A 27,152-nucleotide genomic window follows, 5' to 3' on the forward strand; every position below is an offset into this window, starting at 1 on the left:
GGGGCCGCGGCCGGGATGAGCGGACTGCGGTGAGCGCGCCGCCCGGGCTCCGCGAGGCCGCCGCCCGGTGTCTGTCTGCGAGTGTCCGCGCCGCGCCGACCCGCGATCATGTACGTACGCGTCGCTGTCCCGCCGCGCTCTGGGTCCGGGACGCTTACCCGGCGTCCGGGCTGCGCCCACCCCTCCACTCGGCTGCGCCCACCCCGCCCGGCTGCGGCGCTCGGCACCCGTGCTCACCGCGCCCCTCTGCCCCTCGCCCCTCTCGGCCCTGCAGGTCCATCCACATCGTGGCGCTGGGGAACGAGGGCGACGCGTTCCACCAGGACCACCGGCCGTCGGGGCTCATCCGCACCTACCTGGGGAGGAGCCCTCTGGTCTCGGGGGACGAAAGCAGCTTGTTGCTGAACGCGGCCAGCGCGGTCGCGCGCCCGGTGTTCACCGAGTATCAGGCCAGTGCGTTCGGCAACGTCAAGCTCGTGGTGCACGACTGTCCCGTCTGGGTAAGGGACAGCGGCTGCCCGGTGCCCCGGCTAAGGGAGCTGGGCTTCAGTAGCCCTCCTCCTCGTTCTTCCTAAGGAAGTGCTCCATCGTACCTGGGGAGAGTTTTAAACCTTTTTGGAAAATCTGGTCCTTTGTTTCACTGGGTGAGGGTGGTGGGGTAGCCCAGTCAGAAAACACGCCTGTAAGATAAAAAGCCCCAGTGGGAATGTCGAACAGTTAGTTACCCTGTTTCGGGGCGGTGGGTTATCCCTTGGTGGACAGCTGACAGTTGGATATGCCTACCCCAAGGGACTGGGTCACTAAATTCCGCTGGCTAGGAATCGTGTTTTCAAGTCTACCTTATGCAGGATAGGGAGATACTCGTGTTCTATAAATACAGCCCTCGTATAGCTCAACACAGGCAAAGTTACTTTTCCCTGGGACAATTCAGAAATAGTAAGGAGAGGGAGAAAGGCCAGGGACTGGGAACTAATTTTAAATGACTCATTTGTAGACTGTTAGCCTCTGAAAAAAATTGTAATTAGTGTTTTTAATTTTAATAATGCAAATACTCATGTATTAGCTTTTTGTTTTCAGTGATTCATAAAACGGGAATACCACCGATGTTACTTAGAACTTTGAAAAAAATCTTAATATTTATGATAGTTGAATGAAAGAAATCTTAGCCTGACTCGTGTTTGATAAAAGGACAAAGGAGTCAGCTTCTAGTCACAGACAAATATTTTCAGTACACTGAACATAACAATTCAAATGTTTTCACTTAATCTTATTTTTTTAAGTGTGATTCCTTACTGATACTGGTTATGTATGTTTCAGCTAAAGAGTGAATTTTAGTTTTACAAAGAGAGAGAAACTTCAGTATCTAAAAAAGGCACACATTGTTCTGTGAGATTTTTACATTGAAGCAGCAGTGTAAAAAAACCTGAATCTGCTGTGGGGAACCTTTGTACAGAAGTGAATAGGATGGACTTTGAAAATTTTCTTATGCTGATTTCCATATTATGTAAAGAAAATACTACTTGCCCATATAAATTTCTAGTTAAAGGAAATTTATGTTAATGTGCTAAAATAAATTACAGACTTGGAAACAAAGATGCTTTAGCCTTCAGTGATGACAGTACTGATACTCAAGGCAAGCCAGGAGAACTTAATGGGCCTGGGCCCATGCAGGCAAACCAACCACTTCTACTTTTGGCCTTTTTATTTTGAAAGATCTTCTGGCCTTTTTAAAGCTTTCTTGTTCAACATCCTGTTGACCTTGTTTTGTGCATTAATGAAATAAAGGTAGAGAACATAAAGCTGAATTAGGATGTTAAGATTGCTGTTTCTAGCTTTAATTTGAGCTGTTAACCCTTTCTTGTTTGTGTTAATCGAGCAAAGAGCAGTACTTAAGATCTCGTGTATTGTCTGTAGCAAAACAAAAATCTTCCAAGTATATAAAATAAGCCTTTGTAGTTTGGACTTTTGGTGTGAATTGACTATCATGTTTTTTTATTCAAATTCTCTTTTTGTATGGCTAGACTCTGGTGACAACCAGTTTGTAACCAGGTACAGTTTTCTAGGTTGAGATGAGTGTTAAGACATAGTAAATTACACTGTAGAGTTATTCATGAGCACAGGTTTTGACATCAAAAGGAACTGATTTCAGATCCCCATGGTGCCACTTAGTGTGTTTTCTGGTAAACCTTTTACCTTCTTGCAGTATTATTTTCCCTGTCTGTCCTAGAGCTGTGCCAAGGCATAAAGTACTGTGTTGAGGCTGCAATGGAGTAGGTCTTCCAAAAGTGGTAGCTGTTAAACAAAGTGTATATTATAACTTTAGTGTAGTCTTATATCACTTACACTAAGCAGTAGGGAAGTTTGCCCATTCAGTCAGTGCAGTACATTGCACTGCTCGCAGATGCTACTTTTATAGCCCGTCAACCAAGTAGAGTGAAACTCTTTACTTGTATAAATATTCAGTGTTTTTTGTTTTTGTTTTTGTTTTTTTTTTAAAGATGGAGCTGATTCTCCAAATGTGACTCCAAGTCTTGTGTTATATAATGCCCTAGTAAAATCCTGGAACTGATTTATAAGGAGGAAGACAAATTGATTTCCCTCATATTTCCAGAAACCCAGGGAACGTTTTCTCTATGACATAGCTTGAGAAGAACCGTGTTGCTGCTGCCTTGGAGTTGGAATAAGCTAGTTGTGCTTTTCTTCCCTGGTTATTTTCTGTAGTTCCTTAGCCCTGCTCTGGCTCCTTACTGAATATACTTGGCACCTTAAGTGTTTGGCCTACATATATACAAGTGTACCATGTGTGTGCAATGCCTGCACAGGCCAGAAAACAGCCTTGGATCCTGGGAAATGGAGTTGCAGATGGTTGTTAACTGCCATGTGGGTGCTGGGAACTGAACCCTGGTTCTCTTAAAGAAAAGCCTGTGCTCTTAACCACTAAACCATCTCTCCAGCCTCCAAGGTAGCACTTTTAAAATAAATATGCTTCAAATTCATTAGATGTAGTTTATAGTTTATTTTCTCCTCCCTCTCTCTTGTACAGTTACATTATATTTTTAATTTCACTTTTCTAAATTTTTTTTTCCTGGTCTGTGAAAAAAAAAAGAGTAGTGAGGTTAGCTGGGTCTTGTGGCTCACACCTGTAATCTCAGCACTTGGGAGGTGGAGGACAGAGGATTATGAGTTCAAGGCTAGCCTCTACTACATAGTGATTTTTGAGGCCAGCCTGGGCTAAAATAAATAAATAAATAAATAAATAAATAAATAAAATGTGAGGTGATACAGATACATTCATATTTTCTTGTGCAGGTTTTGCATTACAAATAAATAAAATTGTATTACAAATAAAAGTATTTACAGTTGTTTTATCCTCAATACCACAGATGCTCAAACCCTTTAACCACCCCCTCACACCCCCACCCCGTGATGTTTTCTCTTAAATATGCCCTTCCCCATATACTTCTTCAGTAACTCTGGAATGTTGAATCATTTGGTATGTGAAAAGCAGCTATTTCTGTCTTGCCCTCTCAGTTAAATGGCTGCTCTGTAATCTGTCTTATAGTTTGTTTTGATCCCTAGTGTCTGACTTCTCTCTCTGTTGTTGTTCTGTTGTATCTGCATGCTGTGAATTTGAATACTGTAGCAGATGCAGTTGGAACTGAATGAAGTTTGTGGTTTGGGACTTGTGTTGGGAAGCCTTCTCATCTTTGCCTGTGTCCTTCCTCACTTCTCCCCAACCCTGTATCCCTTACACCCTAAACCTAAACCAGGTTCAAAAATTGTCATTGATAGTTCAGGGTACCTTCTTTTTCTGCTGCTTTGGAACTCCTTGCAAATATGCTCTGCTCATTCCTTTTTGATAACGTATTCATGTCTAAAAGTTCTGCAAAGTAACTGGTTGTGAATGAGCTTATTGAGAGATGGACAGGTGAGGGTATGGAGATGGGAGAGGCCCTGGCGGGAAGTTCTCTCTACAAAAGGGTGTCATTGTATAACATTCCTGTAGAAATTTCCATCATGAGCTAAAGGCTCTTACATATATTTTCACTGGCAGATTAGAACACTTTCAATTTTTTAAAAATTTATTTTTATTTTATGTGTACTCATATATTGCCTGAATGTAGGTAAGTGCACCTGTGTCATGCAGTGCTCGTGGAGAACAGAAGAGACTGTTGGAGGACAGAAGAGACTCTCAGATCCCTTGGAACCGGAGTTATGGACAGTTGTTAGCTGCCATGTGGGTGCTGGAATTCGAACCCAGGTCTTCTGCAAGAACAGTCAGTGTTCTTAACTGCTGAAACCATCTCTCCAGCCCCAGATTAGAACACTCTTAACCCTGTTTTGGACTCACATTTTAAGTGTAAACTTTCACAGCCCACCAGTTTTTAGACCTGTGAGTTATATCTAGCTGTCTTCTTTTCTTATTTATAATTTTTATTTATGTGTATGACTGTATTGCCTGCATGTGTTTAAGTGCACTCATGTCATGTAATGCCTAAAGAGATCAGAAGAGGGCATGGGAGCCCTTGGAACTGGAGTTATAAACTGTAGTTAGCTGCCGTGCAGGTGTTGGGAATCAAACCCAGGTCCTCTGCAAGAGGAGCCACTGCTCTTAACTGCTGAGCCATCTCTCCAGCCCATGTCTCATTTCCTTAATCTAGCTTTGTTACATACCAGAAATAAATACAAAAGGCTATTAATCATGAAAGAAATGATTAATAGTTAACTAGGATCTGAAAAGCAAACTACATGTGCATATTTGGCAGTAAAATTAAGATGACATTTTCTTTATACTGCTGTTTTCCCAAAGTTGAAAACATTAAAAAAAAACAACAAAGAACTAAGTTTTTCAGGAATAGGATCCATAATAAATTGCTTATGATGCTAATTCTGAATATGCTATTACCAACTATAATATAAATAAAAATTTCAGAACAAAAAAGTTCATCCTGAATTTCCAATACTATATGAGCTAAATGTATGAATTATATATATAAAAACAATACAAAACAGTAGAAAATTGAAATTTTTATGTGAATTTTTTAAATGTATAGAATATATGGGATGCCACAGGAGTTACAGTTTATTGCAATTCAGAACACCAAAAAAGTCCTGTGAAGTCTAAGTGGGTCGCAGAAAGTACTATGAAGCTTTGTTACTTGTATTGATGCTGTTGTGTTGGATACATAATACTACATCTTTGAAATCACTAGGTGACTAAAAACAGCATAATTTAAAGCAAAGTGCTTATTTAAGAATACATAGTTGAAAGATGTTGGCTCATTTAATCAATCACTGCTAGTTCTCTAAGTATCTTGTTTAGTCAGGGCATAGTTGTCTAGGCTAAATGAATAAAAAAGTTTTAAAATAAATTGGCAGGCTTTAGACATTTTTATTTCATGTAGTTACCATTTAAACTAATTTTTTAACTTCTCCAAATTAGCATACAGTAAACATTTCAACTAATACTTTGTAGTTAGAACTGATCTGTTAATTTGTTTTATGATTGATTTGAAGATACATAAACTAAAAGCTGATATTTTCATTTTTGTTTAGGACATTTTTGACAGTGATTGGTATACCTCTCGAAACCTAATTGGGGGTGCTGACATCATTGTGATCAAATACAATGTAAATGACAAGTTTTCATTCCATGAAGTAAAGGATAATTATATTCCAGTGATTAAAAGGGCATTAAATTCGGTTCCAGTAATCATTGCTGCTGTTGGTACCAGACAAAATGGTAAGTACTTAATTTTTTTTTTTTGTAATGAGCATGCTGGTACCATGTTAAATAGAGTTAAGTTTATTAATGCTTAATACAGTTTTATTTTGAAAACCCAAAATGACTGGGTTAAATGCCAGCTGTAATCATCATTTGCCTGCAATAAGATATCAGAGGACAGGATCACAAACTTCTGCTGTGATTTTGATGGGTGTGAAGAAATCTTCCTTTAAACTGCTCTTCCACAGTAGTGCAATAGTCAGTAATTGTGTTCTTTTGACATATAAAATATATTAGGCTGACTTTGAGCCATAGAAATCTCGTTGACCGTCTAAAGGTCTACCTCATGGGCAAGGATAGGTTATCCATAGAAAAATGCAGGCTTGAGAACAGGATTGTTAGGTATGTAACCAGAAGTGAGTCAAAAACAAGGACAGTGCTGCCTGAGGAATGATTGTTTATGACTCCATGGTTGATGGGTTCCTTTGGCTCAGGCTGTTCCAGGCCAACTCAGGACTCACTTTACCTTGGTAGTATTGTGTAGATTTTCTTAGTGCTAATTTTGTAGTAAAGTAGTCTTTAAATTTTTATCTTTATTATTTTTTTAATTCATTTTTATTTTATGTGTATGTGTGTATTGCCTGCCTGTAGGTAAGTGCACCCATGTCATGCAATGCCCGCGGAGGTCAGAAGAGGCTGTCCAATCCCCTGGGACTGGAGTTACGGATAGTTGTTAGCTGTCGTGTGGGTGCTGAGATTATTTTTATTCTTTTTAAAGAAGTGTTTATTGAGGTTTAGCAAAGTAAGGAATATAAAATTTACTAATCTTAGTATACAGCTTAATGCATTTTTGTTTATGCGTGCATCCATGCCACCATCACCCAGGTAAAGGCATAGAACATTTGCAGTGCTCCTTGGGGTTTTCTTGGGCCTCTTTGCCAGGCAGTTAAGCCACTCCTTAAGGTAGCTGCTATTTTGACTTCTGACATTTATTAGATTTACCTATTCTTGAAGTTTATCCAAATGGAATTGCACAGTAGGTAGTAGTTACCTGTAGTTAACTCTTTTTATTGCTTTATATTGTTTCATTGTCTGCCATACTTTATGTCTCATTCTCCTTTTGAGGAGCCTGGGTTGTTCCCTAAGGAGTGGATTGCTGGATCAGAGGGCAGATACATGTTTAGCATTAGTAGTTACAAATAAAAGAAGCTTCCCCACCCTTGACCTCCGATTCTCTGTATTTCTTAGCCTGGCTTCCTACAGCCTCACCTCAACTTTCATGATTGCACCAGGTTCTCAGGTTTATAGTTACATTCTTGTTTGCCACATTTGATACACTTTAGTAACAGCTCTGTCTTGGGAAATTATCCAGAGATACCTTTCTCTCCGTTTCCTAAAGCTGCTGTTTCTTTGTTTTTCTAATCCCCTGTCTTTCCTTCTGGTGCCTCCCCCCACCAACTCCTCCCATCGGTACCGTGTTGTTCTGTCTTTCAGCTTCTGGTACCGCCGTGTTGTTCTGTCTTTCAGCTTCTGATTTTCTTGTGCTATACCCAAATCAGGAACTTACTCATTGATGGGCCTGGTTTCCTCTGCACACGTCTCTGTGTACATGGTGATTGACTGCAGCTGTAGCCCTGACCTGTGTCTCCATGAGTGTAGCCCTCTGCTTACTGAAGTCCCTCTGAATGAATGATGCATGACCTCTCTGTTGACCCACGAATAGACCTTGCTAGACCTACCTTTCCCTCCTAACACCCATATCAGTCAATTAAGAAACTTGTTTGATTTTTTACATTAAATAACTCTCAAAATCATTTTATTGTCATCATCCCCATTGGTTTTCAAATCTTTGTCATTTGATCTCTTTTTAAAAAGATGTATTAACGTTTTTACTTGTGTATATGTGTGAATTTATGTGTACCAATGTGTGAGGTCAGAAGAGGGCATTTGATCCCCTGGAACTGGAGTTAGAGGTAGTTGTGAGCCATCTGATGTGGGTGCTGGGATCCAAACCTGGGTCCTATAGAAGATCAGTAAGTGTTCTTAACCTCTGAGCCATCTCTCCAACCCCTCGTTTAATCTTTCATGGTGGCCTTTTTGGTTTCCTAAAAGGCTAAGTTACATATTTTTGTAGGGCTTCAACTTTAGGCCATTGTTTACAAGGACAATTTCAGGTAAGGTAAATATTTATTTATTCAGAGAAAGGTAAATATTTATAATGAGCAAAGAAAACACAAATTACAAATCTGAAAAAAAAGTCATTGCTACAAACATTTAAAAGATGTTTCTATTTAATAGCCTGCCGCTTCTCTAAAATTTCTTTTGTCTCTTGGGCTGTAAAATCTTTGGTCATATCTTCATTTGGATTACATTATGATATTTCCCATAGAGAGAGGAGAGTGATAATTAGTTTTTCTGCTAATGTCTTCACTCTCAGCATCTTTCTGGCCTCAGGCACTAGAGTTCATGGTGTGTTCATATTTCAACTCAGCATTGTAGTTGCTCATGCCAAGTAAGTGTACGCTTTGGGTGGTCGGTACATTTCTGAAAGTTATTCCCATACCAGGACAGTTAACAAATACCTGTACCAGGAAGTACTACAAACCAGGAGTTTAGCTTTCTCAACCTAAGGTTAAGCTATCCTGAGTAGCATCTAGAAAATGCCCATGGTTCCTCTGAAGCCTCATTCAAGGAAAATCAACTCAGAGTGGAAAGAGACAGTGTTCTTAACCAAATATATATCTTATTTTGCAAATTTTGCAAAAGCATGTGACCATGTGAAAGAATACATTGTTCAGTTTTCTCCCAAGGATTTGGAAAGAAACTGCAAAGGACCTTGAAGCCTAAGCTCATCCACTTTCTGGTGAATTGGCCTCTGGCCTCCTGGTTTTAGTTTGCCTCTTTCTGAAATAAATTCAAAATAATCATGCAAGAATACAAGTCAGATCAGCACATTCAGTGCTTTGAATTCTTTAGGAGCTTCATTCTTCATTAACTTTTATTTTGCAATTCAAAGCTAAGGAAATTAGCAAGAATAGAACATTGAATCCCAGAAATCATAAGCTTGTGCATGCCTGTATGCACACACACACACTTTTTTTTCTGAATTATTTGAGACTAAATTATAAACATGGAGAATTTCCACTCCTGATTACTTCAACATTCATCGTCTAAGAAGACCACTCACTTCTTACCCATAATATGATCATCACTCAAATGTGTCATCTGTAATACTGTTACTTAAACTATAACCCACTTTTATATTTTCCTACTTATTCTAATAAGTGTGATTTATAACTATGCTTTTCCAATTCAAGATGTAAATAGTACACTCATTTACTTAACCTGTCTCTGTAATGTCTTTAGTGCAGAATTGCTTCCCAGTCACTTTGTTTTTCAGGAGGCACATGACGTGCACATTTTAAAGAATTTTGGCCGTTATTTTGCATAACTCCTTCAGGTGTGATCAACATGCTTATAAAATTGCAATCTTTCATTCCGTCTATGCTTTATTTGGTTTTCTTCTATAAACATCTTCCCCTTCTATCTGCCCTCCACCTTTCTTTAAGAACCATGATTTATGGGGACTTATTTTAAATTCACCTTTTTTATTTTTATTTTTTTATTTTTGAGACAGGGTCTCCCTGTAGCCCCAGCTTGCTTGGAACTCACTATGTAGACTAGAGTGACCTGGATCTTACAGAGATCTGCGTGCCTCTGCCTCCTGAAGTGTTGGAATTAAAGGACTGTGTCACCAGACCTGGCTTAAAATCAACATTTTATGATTTGTTTGTCTGATTGTTCCTTTTGATACAGGATCCTGGGTCTAACCACAGACAGCCTCTTCAGGCTAACTTCAGTCAGTTTTAAGTCCTCTAAGTCCAGTATAGACTTTGCCTAGCCCTGACGTCCACCTTTGCTCTAGCAGTTCCTTTGCTCTTTGCATTGGGGAGCAGCATTTAACCCTCTGTGCTCTGGGTGCTCATCATTGCAGTGCCATTGCCTCCCATGCCTTTCCATGGGTAGAGCCAGAGATGATGTCTATTTTTAAATAAGAGATTCCCATTGTACCCTAACTCTAATCCAGTACTTATATTCATAGTCTAGTGTAAAATCCTTATCAGAAATACAAAATCCTTGTGATCTGGCTTCTGACTGTTTATAGAATGTTGTAGGGCACAATCCCCTGTCTTGTATAACTGCCACATCAAGCTCTTTAAAGGATTTAATACTTTTCTTTGGTTTGAGGTCTTTTACCTTCTGGCTTCAGATACCACTATCCTGCCATTTTCTCTTCTCTTTTTTCCAGGCCCTCAATGGGCTGATGTTGGAACGTCTGGATCTTTCCTGATGCTCTTATTGTTCTTTTTTGTTGTTGTTGTTTCTGAATTTTTTCTCTTTCTCCCTCTCTCCCTCTCCCTTCTCTTTTTGCCAGGGTCTCACTGTGTAGCCCAGGCTGGCCTTGAACTTATGATCCTCCTGCCCCAGCTTCCCAAATGTTGCAATTCCAGCAACCCCTTTGTTTCTCTGTTACTTTGTCCTTGGCCTCTTTTCTCCAGCTTGCACATTAGTTCTGGGTCTGTTCGGCTACTCTACTTAATTAAAATTTTAATTTCAACTGCTTTTGTCCAAAATCTGTACTTGTATCTTTCATAATTTCTTGTTCCTGAATCAAAGATGTAACTTTATTTTAAAATACTCAAGATAATTAATTATGCTTAATTTTCCCGTTTTGATGAATGTTAAGTGGGTTTTGTCTAGGCGTTGTAAGTCTGATGAGATTTTGTTTCAGGTGGCTGTTTCTCAGATGTTAGAAAACTCTTCATTTGCCAACTTCTGTACTTCGCTTTCCCTGCTGGATCAGTGCCTTCCTTTCCTCTGGGGTTGGGGTGGAAGTGGGAGTACACAGGGTCCAGCAGGACTAGCCGTTTCCTTTCACAGGAGTGCTCTGGTCAATCGCCAGCCAGTTGCCGTTGGTTCCCACTGCTTCCTCTTCCCAGTTTGGAGCTGTGAGCACTCTTGACATTGTGGCAGTGCGTAAGGGCCACTTGTGTTCTGGGTGTCCCGTTCCACTTCAGTCCTGCATTGTCTGCCTTCATTCTGCTAGGCATACCTAGTGCTGGGCTGATGTGGTATCTATGATTTTTTTTTTGAAATTTATTTAATGAGCACATGATTAAAAGAAACATTTCATTACAGCTTTAACATATTCAGTAACAATTTCCAGAGCAAAGATACATCTCTTTCCAAAGTGGCTGTAAATTTTTAGGTTCACAGTTGAGTTAATACAGTTACACAATATTGAACTCAGTATAAACCCTGTAAGATATAAAATTGAATGAGTTTTTACCCTTTAAAGAAGATCTCCATTTCATTTTAAAATATGCTGTTTCCTACATTTTTAATGCTACTAACACTTAGATGTTTGCACCTGCATCTCTAATCTCTATGTATCTGATTATTACTAGTCATAGTTGGTTGTACTCAGATCTTTGGCACCTGAGTATGGATATGAAGTCATTGCGTAGATTTCACAGGTAATGTTTATCACCTCTACTATTTAACATGAAGTAAATTTTTATGCTTCCTCCTCAAATATGTCATTTTTTATTTGTTGATTTTTTGTGTGTATATCATACAGAACATCCCAAACAATCTTACTCATCTATATATCCACAATTCCAAGTGGCACCCTCCCATCCCCACCCCCCCACTGAAGCCCATATACTCTGTCATCCCTTTTATTGTCCACTGTGTTGTCAACGCCCCCAGCCATTCCCCAGTGCTTGTCCACCTGCTGAATCTAGTCAGCCTGTCTAGAGATCCTGTTTTAGATTTTTAATGTTGCTATATATTCAATCCCCTCACCCTCTGTCTTTCTAACTCTCCATCCCTTACTCCTCTTTTGTTGCTGTTTCCTTTATTCCTTTGACTGTCTTCCTTTTGACAGGGAGAGGAGATGGCAGTGTGGGCTTAGCTTGCCATCTTAGAAGTAGAAATATATGTTGAGTTGCTATGTGCTTTTTATGGCGTACCCCTTAACACAACTCCTTTCATATCTGCTTAGCAAATTTGTCCTTATCTTGGAATCATTACCTTTTCTATGAACCCTTCCATAACCCCTCCAACCAGGGTTAATGCCCTCTATTCCTATGGTAACTTTGTATACTTTTATTTTAGTACCTCCTATATTGTGTTGCAAATGTTGATGGTCATGTCTGTCTTAACTGGTTGAATGACTCTTTCAGCTTTCTATCTTTATGTCCCTGTTGCTTGTTGGGCGGTAGATATTCAATACACATTGTTTCAACAAGTGAACAAATGGTTTTATAAGTAATTTAAATGAGGAAAATCAATTTCAGTTACAAGAGAAAATAATTGAGCACATAAGATGTAATTACAGAACTAAATCTGACTGTTCAACTCAAGGACCTTTAGTGCTGCCCCCAATCTCATCCCTCACAGTACATGCAACGAAGCAGGGTGCTCTCCTGGTAATGATCTTAGAGACCTTTTTAGATCTTATTCAGAAAATATAGTCAGTTTTCATCTCTTTTGTTGTTGTTGTTCTTGGTGGTGGTAGTGGTGGTGGTGGTGTATGTGTGTATGTGTATACGTGTAAATATATATGTGTTTGTTTGAGATGGGGTCTCACAGTGTGACTCTGGCTGGCTTTGAACTTGTTGTCCTCAGGCTTCAACTTCTTGAGTATTGAGATTTCTGGTATATGTGTGTCATCATATTTGACCCTAGCTTGATAATGGGGGTACCTTCACCATATTTGGCTCTGTATAAATTTGGGGTCTTTGTTTTTTGTTTGTTTGAGATAGGGTCTCATGTAACTCAGGCTGTCTTTGAACTCACCATATCAGCAAGAGTGACCTTGAACATCTAATCTTCTTGGGTTTTAGTAAACAGTGGATATGTCTTTGAAGGAGAAGTTGCTTGCAGAATGGCCCTAGGATGCATTCACAGCTTTAAGTTCCTGAAAATGGATATCTTGTCTTTCTGTTATTATTAAAGCTCTCATGGCATCGTATATTGTTAAACTAGGACTTTTTAAGCAATGGCAATAGTCTAACAAGTACCTTACAAGTTCCCAAAGCTACTATTTGAAAGAAGTACCCTTTATTTGAATGCAGGATTACATTGTTTGCTTTAAAAAACATAGACATGTTATAATAACATCTTAAAAGGTAAGATGTAAGGGGGAAAAAAAGACAACAATCTGATTCCTAGAGCCACTCTGACCAGGAGGAGCCACATGGACGTTATTTTGGATCCTCTAATTATTCCTAATAGAAATGCCTAATATAAATTTACTGAATGCAGAGACATTTTATTGAGCCTTCTATAACTCAAGTCTGCTTTTGTATAGAATCTTTCAAGTTAACTACAGCTGATGGATACAGGAAAATAGAGGATTAGAATCTCAAAATAGCTAATTAGGAACAAAATTCTCTAAAGCCAGTCTAAAGAATACTTTGAAATCCTTGAAATATGTAGGTAGTGAAGGGACAGAGAATTATATAACATAGTGTAGAATGACTAGACAGTTTTCTTTTTTGGTGAGTGAACAGAAGGAAATTATCTTCAGCAATGTGAACAGACACAGGACAGAGACCCCACTCAGCTGACTCAACTGAAACTGCGATGTACTTTTTCCTCATATCAGGATTTCTTTTAACCGTTATTGTACATCAGGTTCAGTTTTCACTCTAAGCCCTGCTGGCTTTGCTTAATTTTTATCCAGAAGTAAAGTATAATAAGGTGACCTGCCCACCCCATTCCAGCCACATGAAGAGACCTTTGTAGCTATAAGAAGGCCTCTGTCTTCAGAAAATTGGGGCACTGTTTACAAGGCTTTGTGTAGAATGAGAAACGCCAGTGTGTTCTTTTTTAAGACAGTCTAAATTCTACATGAAAGGAAAAGTTTGCCATAAACCTGAAATCATCTTAGAAAAAGTAAACTCAGATTAGAATTTATGGCATAATTAAAGAAGCCAAGCTTAATTTTTTAATCACTGTTTTTGGGGGACCATTTTTTTTTTATTCAAACAATTTTTTATTCTGTCTTTGAGTGTCAGTTTCATTTATCAGATGGAACCAGTGACAGTTTTGTTTTTGTTTCTCCACGTCTAACTTACAAGGAGTCTTGGCTAAGTCACCTAACTGATCTGAACCTCGGTTTCCTTCACTGTAAAAAGGGGATGAAAATACATGGCTTCTGAACTTAAAAATGCCTTCAGGGGCTGGTGATATGGCTCAGTGGGTAAAGATGCTTGCCGTCAAGACTGAGGACCTGAGTTCAATCCCTGGAAATCACATGGTGGAAGAAGAGAACCAACTCTAACTCAACAAGTTGTCCTCTGACCTCCACACGTACACTGTGGTGTACATACACATTAAACATGCGGAGAGTAAGAGATTATGCAGTGCTCAACCCTAAATGAGACACCTTTATCACATTCCTCCCTCCAAGTCTCAGGGAACTTTGGGTACAGAAAGATTGTAAGAGCCAGAGGCAGAGGTGGTGGATGACTACCAGGAAACAGAATGTTCCAGACTGTAGGGCAGTTGCACATATGCATTCACAGCAGTTGTGTCACCAAGCACAAGACCTGCTTAAACCCAAGCCAGACAAAATCACAGCATGGTGGGGGAGATGGGCAGGAAGTCCCATCCCTAGCTAAGGAGCTATTGACATATGATAGCTGCTGAGAGAGGGTTTCAGTTTTCTTTAAGGGTGTGACCCCTGTTAGGCCAACCACACTTGGGAGCAGGTTCAACACCTGAGTATTTAGCAACAAATATTGTACTCTAAGGGGGAAAGAAAAAGAAAGAACAGGAAGTTAGGGAGGGAGGGAGGTGGGCGTGGTCCTGGGAGGAGGTAGGGAAAGGGAGAATATGATCAAAACAATTGTATGAAACTCTGAAAGGATTAATAAAAGATTTTACTCTTTAAATGTTAAAAAAAATTTTTTTAATTTTATGTGTATAAGTGTTTTGCCTGTATGTATGGAAGTGCACCTGTGTGTGTAATGCCCCAGAAGCCAGAAGAGGGTGTCAGATCCCTTGGAACTGGAGTTAGGGATGATTGTTAGCTGCTATATGGGTACTGGGAACTGAACCCAAGTTCTCTGCAAGAGTAGCTAGTGCCCTTAACTGTTGCACCATCCCTTCAGCCCCTAAAAAATTAAATACCTTCAGTAATGACAATTTAGCTACATCATTTGTGTCTCTGGATGCACATGCACACACACTACATGATCACATATATAGTGTGCATGTGCACTAAATATCTTTAGTATACATATATATATATATATATATATCTATATATGTACAGATGTGCTCCATCTACATGCAGTAACTAGGTAACCTGCTTTTTGTGCAGCTATGGGGAGTTGCTCAAATGCCTTTTCGGGGCTATTCCACACAGTGCCTTAGTTATGAGGCTTGTTGGCTAATGGTACACACTGAATGTCTTTCAGGCTTGCCTTGCCACAGATGGGAGCTGCTTTGCCTAAGGTTATGCTGCCTTGGTGTGGCCCTCATCTGACCATAGGCCATATAGATGTAAAAATACAGAGGCTCAGCTGCTGGTCTTCCAATGAAAAGAACTGTTAATAGGCCTGCTGATCTCCAAATCTCCTGTAGAATTGCTGTGGTCTTGGGTGCAACTGCGTTGCAGCTCGTCTTTCCTATGCCCAGACCTGTTTCCCTCCTGAGAAGGGTTCCTAGGGATCACCTGCAGTGAATCACCTGCACAACCAATCTCTAACTCAGAGTGCTTACCATGGATGCCAGTCTACAACAGCATGTGATTCTTGAAGTGACTGCCTCGTTCTTTTGACTTGGCTGCATTTGAACAATGGCAGCATGTGGCAGTGAGACGGAACAAAGCTAGCTGATAAGTATGGAGTTGACATGTATTTTTGACCTTGGAGTATTCTTACAGATAGGATGGTCTGCACTTTTTCAAAAGTCATAATGTTTATGGTACAAATTTAAAGTTTAGGACAGTAAATACTTCTCATTCTTGAATTTTTAATTCATTCATCCTTAAAGCTAAGCAGTTGAGTTTGATCTCTAAAGTAGATGAATTAATAAGAACATGCTTCATGGGCTAGAGAGATGACTTTGCAGATAAGAGCACTGTCTACTCTTGCAGAGGACCCAGGTTTGGTTCCCAGCACCCACAGGGAGGCTAAGAACCATCTGTAATTCCAGTTCTGGGAGATCCAGCACCCTCATCTGACCTCCACAGGCACTGCAAAATGAAGGTGCCCTTACATGCATGCATGCAATACAAAGAAGTACACACTTTATGTGAAATTTATATAAAGACAGTGGCAGTTTTATAACCTTAAAATTCAGGTCAAACTGAGGGCTCCATTAAAATAAAAGTATAAGATTTGGAGCTAGAGAGTTGGCTCAGAGGTTAAGAGCACTGACTGCTCTTGCAGAGGACCTGGGTTTGGTTCCTGACACCCTCTTCTGATCTCTTCCGGCTGTGCACAACACAAGTGCACTTACACACATGCAGGCAATACACTCATACACATAAAATAAAAATAATAAAATTTTTTTAAGTACAAAGTTTTTTTTAAAAAAAGTATAAAGTTTATTCAAACTTGGTCAATATACTTGCATACTTAAAATTTATGACAAGAAAATCCAACCCCCTGTTTTTCATGGTTGCTATGGACAATCAGATTGTTAAATTTAATCTACTGGCCTAGTAATACTGATGTTAGGATTGTCTGCGGCTGCCTAGTTAATGTCACTGTTAGGTGTCTTTCAGAATATCCACTCACCAAGTTTAAAATTTTCCTGTTCTTACAGCTAAGGCTTGCTCATCTAATGACATTTCTGTCACTGACACTTGTTATTCATAGTCTAGTGGATAGTGAGTCTGATATAAACTCTTAGTTTGTTGTTAATGTTCATACTGCCTATGTGTATTTTTTTCCCATTTAATTTTAAGAAGCTTTTCTTTTTACATTCTTTTTCTCAGAAGAATTGCCTTGTACGTGCCCCCTGTGTACCTCTGACAGAGGGAGCTGTGTTAGTACAACGGAAGGGATCCAGCTTGCTAAAGAACTAGGAGCTACCTATCTGGAACTCCACAGCCTTGATGACTTCTACATTGGAAAGTATTTTGGAGGAGTGGTAAGTGGATATTCCTGTGGCATAAAAAGTTATCTGTCAGGCTGGCAGTTCGGCATTTTCTAAGACATCGATTAAACATGTAATTTTATAAGCATGATTTATTCTAACCTTGAGAGAGATAATTAAGTAGTTAAGCTTAACCAAAGTAAATTTATAAATTTTGTTGTTGCTGATATTTTGGAAATTTTCACAATTAGTACTGCATTTGTCTTTGGACATGTCCAAAGCATGTGTTCTTACACAAAGCTCTGTAGGTTTATGGTTTATAGTAATCTTCTGTGTGTATGTTTGTGTGTGTGTGTGATTGATTTGAGACAGGGTCTCACTGTGTGCCCCTGGCTGGCCTAGAACTTGCTATATAGACCGAGCTGATCTCACACTCACAGAGATCTACCTGCCTCTGTCTCCAGATTGCAGGAATTAAAGGCATGTTCTACCACACCTGGCCCCACCTTGTTTTTTGAGACAAGGTCTCTCATTGGCCTAGAGCTCACCAAGTAGGTAAGGCTGAACCAGCGAACCCCAGGAATCTGCCTGTCCCCACCTCCCTTGTGCTAAGATTCCAAGTATGTGGTACTGTGTCCAATATTTTTTTTAAACATGGATTCTTGGGATCAAACTCAGTTCCTTATAATTAGAAAGCAAGTACTTTATTGACAGAGCTATCTCCCCAGCCTGGGTTATAGTAATCTTTATACAGCTGAGCGAACCTTGAAATGTGAACCAGTAAGTCCAAAAGTTCTGTTTTATTTCTATCTATTAGTTGAAAAGAATGATTTTCTTTTATGAATGCTTCAGCCAGATTTCGCAACTAATCTTGCTGTAATTCGAACATATTCAGAGGCCTGTTTATATAGATAGCTTCCTTGATGTGGGACCTAGGTCTGCTTTCAGTTGCAGTGGCAGTGTGTCTTGTAATCATTTTAAGTCTCCTCTTAATATGTAGTACCTACATATAGTGAGGTCCTTGGGAAATGCTTGCTTCATTTAAGAAGTTACTCAACCCCACAAGAAGTGACCTTTCTCAACAGGCAAAGCTGATGATCATCCAGGAAAGGCTCATAATAAGGAAAACACTACCTTAAGCGTGAGGTCTTCGGACTTCCTCACCAGTCCTCGGGATTCTTATTGCATACTCTTTTCAATGTGCCAGAACATTCTCATTTACATTTGGGTTAAAACATGAAAGATACCACAGATGACTATAGAAATTTCTGTTCTGGAGTTAACTAACCTGTGACTATATAACAAATATAAATATAAATATAGTGGCTTTAAAATTTTTTAAATTTGGTCGAGGATTGTGCATGTCTCTGATAATTTGTGGGAGTGGGTGAGCTTCATTCATTAATGATTTTATGGGTTGGATTTGTTTTCATTTCTGTTGGGATCAGTCTCCTGGCTCCTTCTCCCAGCATCTGGAGCCTGAAATACTTGGGATCACTTTTCTCATCCCTTTTTCTTTCTTCTCCTTGCTTCCCTTCCTTCCTAATGTTTATTTAATTTTTTTTTTTTTTGTCATTTTGAAACAGGGTCTCACTGTAGCCCCAGCTGGTCTGGAACTCACTATGTAGACCAGGCTGGCCTCGAACTCACAGAGATCCACCTGCCTGTGCCTCCCAAGTGCTGGGATTAAAGGCATGTGCCACCACATCCAACTTATTTTTTTATTTTTATATTATGTATATGAGTGTTTTGCCTGTATGTTTGTAAGTACACCCATCCACACAATACCTCTGGAGACCAGAAGAAGGCATCAGGTCCCCTGGAACGGGAGTTCCAGATGGTTGTTAGCCTCCATATGGGTGCTAGGAACCAAACCTGGGTCCTCTGCAGGAGCAGACAGGACTCAACCACTAAGCAATCTCTCCAGACCCCCTAATTTTTATTTAATAGTGTAGTTGCAGTTGGAGACATGACAAGGACTGAAGGTGTGGTCAAGATTGGGAAAAGACATGGGTGTTTCTTTTTTCTTAAGACTTAATGAAAATATAAAAGAAGATCAAAATGATCTCTTTTAAAAAATATTTTGTTATTTCTATTTTATTTTAGGTGTATGAGTATATTTCCTACATGCATTTAAGTGTACCTGTATTGCACAATGCCCACCAAGGTCAGAAGAGGACATCAGATTCTCCTAGAACTGGAGTTACAGATGGTTATTAGCTGCCGTGTGGGTGCTGGGAACTGAACCTGGGTCCTCTGCAAGAGCAGTTAGTGCTTTTATCTTTTGAGCCATATCTCCAGCCCCAGAATCATCTCTACTAGAGTTTTTTTAAAAATATTTTTTATTTCCTATTATTTTTAAAATCTATTTTTATTTCTATTTTTTTTAATATGTATTCATATACTGCCTGCATGTAGGTAAGTACACCCATGTCTTACAGTGCCCGCAGAGGTCAGAAGAGGCTGTTGGATCCCCTGGAACTTGAGCCATCTCTCCAGCCCCAAAATACTTCTTTCTTAAGTGGGCAAGTATATTTATGTTCAGACAAAACAAATCAATTCCTCTAGATATTTTTTGCCTTTTGGTTGTGAGCCTGAGCCTTTGATAGCTGTGGCAGCTCTCCAGTCTTCTTCCAGATATTTTTTAAGATTAAAAATTATTTACAAGTGTTTTCTAATACTGATACTAACATTGAAAACATTTGGCAAATGTGATCTGAAGATAAAAAAAATTAAGTGAGATATAATTGTCTTGGACCTTTAATTCTGTTTTAGTTGGAATATTTTATGATTCAAGCCTTAAATCAGAAGACAAGTGAAAAAATGAAGAAAAGGAAAATGACCAACTCATTTCATGGAATTAGACCACCGCAGCTTGAACAACCAGGTGTGTAAACATTCAGAAGCTACTTCTCAAGTCCTTCCTCACTGATCAGAGGTATTGCTCTCAGTTTGAGCATGCTCAGGATGCGCTGGACATTGTGACTCAGTGAACATGGAACACGGCCCAGAACCTTCTCTGCTGATGCTAAAGCACATTGTAGTTAAACCACAGTTCTGAGAAATACTGTTTGAAAATCTGAGTGTGTAGCTTCTTAGTGCATAATAGAGAGGAGTTGTTTAATACTAATATGAATTACCTGCCAAATGCCATGCATAAATCTTGACTGAATGCTCATTCAATAAACATGTATAAAAGGCTTTCCTGGGACACTCAGGTATAATTTTAGTATAAACCAGGAAATTAGTTGATATTATAGGGTTATTGTTAATTTTCTTATCTATGATGATATTATGATTAGTAAGTCAATGGGGGAGATGAATGTGAACTATTTCAGAACCAAAGTGTCCCAATGACTAAAACTTACTTTTCAATGATTCAGCTAGTGGGTGTGGATGTGTGTCTGTCTTTGTGTTTGTCTTTGTGTCTAGAGATAAGATAAGATGACCAAGTTATAATTGCAGAATGAAGTAGAGGGTATGTGAGTATTCACTGTATCATTTGTTGAACTGTTTGAATGTTAGCAAAATAAATATAAAAGTAAAATTATATTAATTGCTATCAGAACATTTTGCGTGATTTTATGGTATAAACAGATTATTTATCTGTTGAATCAATTTTTTTTATACTATTTTAGAAAGTAGGCTCTTGGATATAGTAACCATATATGTGTAAGAGTATATTGCCTGCATGAAAAAAGGCAATGTATTCACACACATTGCTTCTCATAAAGCAATGAAAAAGAGGGGTTTGAAGGCCCAAAATACAAATAAATAAGGAGATGGAAATTCAGATTTTACGTTGCATACATGTATTGGCTAATCATCCTGTTTTCCATAAATATGAAGGATTCTGTTTGTCAAAAAAGAAAAAAAAAACCCAAAAACTATTTGTTGCATGAATATAAGTAAAAATCAAGAAAATACAAATTAGAATTAAGGAATCATTTCCAGATTTCAAAAGTTCAGAAAAATAAAAGGGTCTGTTATGTAGCAGACCCTGATGTCTTAAATATTTTTGGGGTTAGAAATGACCAAATAAATAGTGTAGACAGCTAGTTATTCTTATTGATCCAGTAGAGAAAACATACTAGTTCCTCAGAGGAACCAACATATCCCATACCATTTGGCACTAATATAAATTTCCCAAGTGGGTCTTCATTTGGGGGGGTACCCACTAATGTAGTAGATGGGGTCTCCAATGGTGTCTGGGAAGCAGATGCAGCCTGCACATTCACAAGGCTGTTTCTTGTACCTTTCAGTTAAGAGAGTTGTGGGCTGAGCACTAAATAAAACCCAGGATCCAGGATGACCTCTTCTAGGTGTGGCTCTGGGGCATGATTGTTCAAGGACAAACACTGGGCTATGGAGGCACATGGCTTTCAGAGTACTGTCAGCATTTCAGATCCTGTGAAGATATGCCCCTTGCTATGGAAGGGAGGATGATGGCCTGGGGTTCAGTGCAGGGAGAGCCTGGCCCACCACAGACCAAGCTTCTGAGCTTTGTTTAGGATTTTTGTTGCTATAAGAGTGTGAATTCCACTGACTTGGAACATGGTGTGTCATCCTTCGGCCACCTTTCTTGAGGTATGTTGGTCAGCTCAGGTTTGCACAAAAGTGAGCCCACATTTTAGTTAGGTTCTATGGGGAGGGCATGTACTGTGGATATTCTGAACTGATGTAATGCTAATTCTCCCATACAGTCAAACTACTATAGTGAATCTAAGTTTGCGTTCTCTTTAAGGAAACCAGGGAGCTTAGTCAATACTTGGGCTGAGCTATATTGAGTGGAACAACTATTTGTTGTTTGGTGAAAAACAGTAGGATTACAATAAAATTGTTAAGATGATTTCAGGCAACAGAGTGGATAGCTCAAGTTATCACAGTTTATAAAGACATGGAAATGTGAAGAAGTGTTGCTTTATAGACATTGAGAAGTTTCCCTTTCCCTCTGCTCCTGGTCCTAGAGGAAAAGGACTGCAGGTGTGAGGTTAAGTTCTCCAGAACATAGTACTTTGAATTTATTTTTTAGTCAGGTAGAAGAACGATGCCTCTCAATACGGAAGTCCATATTTAGAGGGATGTTTTGTTTTGGGACACACAAATAATTGAGAAATGTTATTTTATTACTCATATCATTGGTAAATTTTAATTTGCACTATAAAGTGTAAGCAATGTGTGTGAAATATAATTCCATAATCCCCAAAGAGTTAGTTTATATATATACACTTAGGGTAAGCTATATAAAATCAGTGGACTAGAGAGATGGCTCAGAGGTTAAGAGCACTGGCTGCTCTTTCAGAGAACCCAGGTTCAGTTCCTAGCACCCACATGGCAGAATAAACAGTCTGTAACTCCAGTTTCAGGGGATCTGACACCCTCTTCTGACCTCCGTGGGCATTGCACAATGTGGGTGCACTTACATACATGCAGGCAAGACACTCATACACATTTAAAAAAAAATCGGTGATCTGTAAATGAAATGAAAAATGAACAAATGTTGGTACTTTTTAGGGTTCCACCTCATTATTTTAAAATAGTTACTTTTGGGCTGGAGAGATGAATCAGCAGTTAAGAACACTGACTGTTCTTGCAGAAGACCCAAGTTTGAATCCCAGCACCCACATGGCAGCTAACAACTGTCCATAACTCCAGTTCCAGGGGATCCGACAGCCTCTTCTGTCCTCCGCAGGCATTGTACAACATGGGTGCACTTAACTACATGCAGGCAATACACGCATACACATAAAATAAAAATAATATTTTTTTAAAGTTACTTTTAATTTAGGTTTGTAGGTGTTAAAAAGTAGTTCGTTATTTTTATCTTCTCTGTGGAACAGAAAAGATGCCCGTCTTGAAAGCCGAAGCATCACATTACAACTCTGATTTGAATAACTTGCTGTTCTGCTGCCAGTGTGTGGATGTGGTGTTTTACCACCCAGATGTGAAGGACATCGTGGAGGCTCACAAGATCGTGCTCTGCGCCGTGAGCCACGTTTTCATGCTACTTTTCAATGTGAAGAGCCCCACTGACATTCAGGATGCCAGTATCATCAAAACCACTCAAGATCTCTTCGCCATCAACAGAGATGCTGTGTTCCCAGGTGCTAGCCAGGAATCCTCCAGCAACCCACCGTTAAGAGTCATTGTTAAAGATGCCCTCTTCTGTTCCTGTTTGTCTGACATTCTGCGCTTCATTTATTCAGGTAGCTCACCCAGTACCCCAGGTTACTCATGCTCTTTTAAGCTTTCTAAATGAAGGATACTTGTGGTTCTTGGGAGTATTGACTGGTTTGACGTTTATCTCATCCCCTACCATCTGAGGTAAAATGAAATATAACATCTAGTATTTGCTTTTTATATATTCCAATCAGTTCAGGTTTTCTGTTTTCTTAACAAATTTGCTTGACTTTTTAAAAAATATTGTAGCAAAAATTACATAACATAAAATTTGCTTTTAACCATTTTTAAAAGTATAGATCATTTATATTAGATGCATTTATAATGTTATACAATCATTACTGCCATCTGTCTCTGTAACTCTTTGAAAATTGAAACTTTGCCACCATTAAATAATAACTTCCTCAAGCCCCTGGCAGCCACTTCTGCACTTTCTTCCTCTGTGGTTTTCTCTACTCTGGGTGCTTCACAGGAGGGTAGACATAGTCTTTGTGATTTGGGGGCTGACTTATTTCACTTAGCATAACATCCTCAAGGTCATCCAGGTTGTTGCTTATGTCATGTTCCTTTTTGTTGTGTTTTTGGTTTTGGACGGGGTCTCACTTCGAAGCCCTGTCTGGCCTGGAACTTGCTGCATAGACCAGGCTGGCCTCAAACTCACAGAGATCCACTTGCCTCTTCTTCCCAAGACCTGGGATAAACGGTGTGTACCATCATGTCCAACTCTCATGGCCCCTTTTTAATGGGGCTGAGTAATCCATTGCTCACACATACCATGTTTTATTTGTATTTTCAGCCATTATAGACACTTGGATCTTTTTCACTGTTTTAGCTATCATGTGTAATGCTGCTGTGAACATGGTTGTCAATTCTTCTGATACTTTGTCTTTAATTATTTGGGATATATATCTAGAAGTGGAATGCTGTATCATATAGTAATTGTGTTTTTAATTTTTTAGGAAACTGCCATACCGCTTTCCATAATGTGTATACCATTTTAAAATTCCTACCAGCAGAGCAGAGGAGTTCCAGTATCTCCGCATCCTCACAGACACTTGTTATTTTTCGTTTCTTTGGTGGCAGACGTCATAATGTTTTGTGGGTCCTACCTTACTGTAGTTTTGATTTGTAATTCCTAATGACTAATGATGGTCAGCATATTCTCTTTTTTGAAATTTGTATTCTATTTTATTTATTTGATTTGTGTGTGTGCATGTGTTTGTGTGTGTGTGTGTGTGTGCGTGCGTGCACATGTACGTGGCTTGTATGTAGAAGTCAGAGGGCAACCTGCAGGAGTCCGTTCTCTCTCTCCTCTGTGAGGGTTCTGGGGTTGGAACTCAGGTGATCAGGCTTGGCTACAGGCAGCTTTACCTTCTCACTGGCCCATTCAGCATATTTTCCTATGCTTATTGTGTTTGCTTTAGTTTTAAATCTACTTTTAAAAGCTGTGATCCCTTACTGAATAGGCATGTTAATCTTTTAATTTATTTATGTACTTTTTTCTATTTTATGTGCATGCATGTTTTGCATGCATGTGTGTAGGTGTACCACATGTGGGCAGTGCCCTCAGAGATCAGAAGAGGGCATCAGATTCCTTGGAACTTGAATTATAGATGATTGTTAGCCACTATATGGGTGCTGAGAACTGAACCCAGGTCCTCTGTTAAAACAGCATGTGCTCTTAACTTCTGAGCCATCTCTCCAGTCCCAATAGCTTATTATTTTAAAAAGTATTCTATTTATTATTTTTATTTTATGTGTATGAATGTATTGCTTGCATGTAGGTAGGTGCACCCATGTCATACAATGCTCTTGGAGGTCAGAAGATTCCCCTGGAATTGGAGTTATAGTTGTTAGCTGACATGTGGGTGCTGGGAATCAAACCTGGGTCCTCCGCAAGAGCAGTTGGTGCTCTTAATTGCTGAGCCATCTCTCTAGCCCCAGCCAATAATTTATTTTTAAGATATCCAAAGTATAAAATGAAAGGATCTACTGTCACCTTAACTTTAAAGAAGTAAAAAATTCCAAGGGTATATGATATCCAGCTGTATACACACCTGAACATCTACCTCCTTGCTCTTCTGTTAGACCTTTAGATTTTGAAGGGCACTGGGAGAAATTGCATTCAGTTTAGTAATTGGAAATCATTGTCTAAATAGTTAGCGTCTTGTCACATTTATCAGTTTTTGCTGTGACTGACTTAGATTTTACCTTTTCTCCCTGTACACCACATCTTCTTGTCTTTCACAAACTTAGTAGTAACTATATTCTCAAGAATAGAGGTTCTATCTGAGTAGTCTAGCAAATTCTTCAGTAGTGTCATGTCTAAGTGTCCCATACAAGAATGGAAAGAGCTTGGCAGGGTACCCTGTGCCTTTAAGCCCAGCACTCCAGAGGCAGAGGCAGAGAGGTAGATTTCTGAGTTCAAGGTCAGCCTGGTCTGCATACAGAGATCCAGGCAAGCCAGGGCTACACAGTGAGATCTTATCCTTTAAAAGAAAAATGGAAGAGAGTGTATATAAAATGGTTTTTAAATAAACTTTTAAATGCAAGTTTTCTGAGGACTCAATAATTTTCCTTTTCTATTTGGAATCATGATTTTGGAATAGTTTTCATTTAAATGGTTGAGTTAAAAAGTAAGATGTTATTTATTTCATTTTGGGTTGTAGTTATAGCATGCAATAAATTAAATTTTAATTGTGTTTTTAAAAAGTATAGTTGTACCACAGATTTATGTGGGTAATAGGAGAAGAAGATGGTGGTGGGCCAGTGAATAGTCACTCAGAAAAAGCATAAATAAGTACCTATACAGCACAGTGCCTTCAGCTTGGCAGGCTCACTGCAAATTTCAGTTGCTGGAGTCATCAAGTGAGTAAGCCTAGTTCTACAGATTTTAATGTTTAAATTTAGAATCTCACAGCTCAGAATTTAAGACTAATTCTAAAAACTAGAATGTTTGCATGTTACAAAAAGTGTTTTTAATGACATGTTTAAGGAACTGTAAAGGATGTGTTTGACTTTTCAATGATTTTACTGTTGAAATTCTGTGAATTATTCAGCAGGTTTCCCATAATATTCATTTAATCTTCCGAAAGGCACATGAACACTCTGAGTCAGTTATATCTTCTCTAATATGGTGGCAGTAAAACAGCTACACACCCCCGGAGATTGAACCTGCCCAGCATTCTATGAAGGGATTTTTTTTACACTGTAAAATCAATACATGGAGTTGGAAAACACTGCAGGCAGATGGACAAAAAGGGGAAAGAAAAGAAGTTCTCCATGTGCCCTCACCCATTTCCCAGTCAGTCACCTATGATAGCTTCTGAATTCTTTCTGATACTCTTTGAAAGAGGTTTATATACTTATCAAAGTTGCTCTAATAAGCATGTAATCTCAGTAACTGCTGTTTTCTTGGGGACCATAGGTACTTTCTTAGGGCTTGGAGCATAGAGGAGGAGTTCAGTCCCTCAAGGCCTGTGGGGACTGTTTCTGCCCTTCCTAGAAGCTGTGCTGGAGCCTTCGGGCTAGGCTTTTGAAGGCTCACCGTGTGGTGATGAGGGAGGTTGAAAGAGAGTGGGCAAGAATTCAGTTAGGAGGGTCTGTTACTCTGGCAGGCAACCTTAGGTCATTTTGACCCTTCATCATCTTCATGAGTGCTTTCAAATCTTGGAGTGGGAGTCACCTGGAGATCTTGTGACTATGCAGATGGTGTAGCTGAGATGTGGTGGAAGCCGCATTCCCAGCGGGCTCTGGGTAATACGTGATGTTTTTGGAAGAACTGGGTTCTAGTCACACCCAGTGAATTAGCACTTGGATTTTCAGTTCAGAAGCTTGGCGGGGAGACCTGTTACCAGATTAAAAAGAGAAATAAAAATGAGAGGAACTGCAGGGCTGACTAATGCTGAGCTATTTGGAGGTGGGTTCTTGGGGTCCCATCATGTGCCTGTCCAAAATGAGGGAGAGTTCATGCTCAGCAGATGAGTAGAACCAAGACAGCAAGGAAGTGGGGTGCCTGGCCCCCATGAAGGTTGTGAAGAGAGTGGAGAGAGCCTCCTCAGCTGCTAAGCCAGTTCAGAGCTCTACTTTTTATCCTCCTGAGCTTCCATATTTCTGCTCTGATCTC

At 39.4% G+C, this 27,152-nt stretch overlaps 1 protein-coding gene across 6 annotated transcripts in view; it reads left to right on the forward strand.

Moving 5' to 3' along the window:
* The window catches only part of Rhobtb3 (Rho related BTB domain containing 3), a 59,107-nt gene continuing 31,955 nt past the window's right edge, over nt 1-27,152 (forward strand). For 4 of the 6 annotated variants that reach the window (XR_003848709.1, XM_029561068.1, XM_029561069.1 and 1 more), the window contains exons 1-6: nt 2-110; nt 275-500; nt 5,557-5,743; nt 16,746-16,900; nt 19,622-19,733; nt 22,687-23,052. Coding sequence is in view for 5 of the 6 variants with exons in the window: in XM_029561068.1 (XP_029416928.1) it covers nt 109-110; nt 275-500; nt 5,557-5,743; nt 16,746-16,900; nt 19,622-19,733; nt 22,687-23,052 (1,048 nt within the window). In the remaining variant the exon portion in view is untranslated. Of the gene's footprint in view, nt 111-274; nt 501-5,556; nt 5,744-16,745; nt 16,901-19,621; nt 19,734-22,686; nt 23,053-27,152 lie in introns of all 6 variants that reach the window. The other 2 variants (XM_029561066.1, XM_029561067.1) reach the window with 2 other exon arrangements.

Source organism: Nannospalax galili, unplaced genomic scaffold (assembly GCF_000622305.1).
Source record: "Nannospalax galili isolate Female #2095 unplaced genomic scaffold, S.galili_v1.0 scaffold393, whole genome shotgun sequence".
Classification (NCBI taxonomy): domain Eukaryota; kingdom Metazoa; phylum Chordata; class Mammalia; order Rodentia; family Spalacidae; genus Nannospalax; species Nannospalax galili.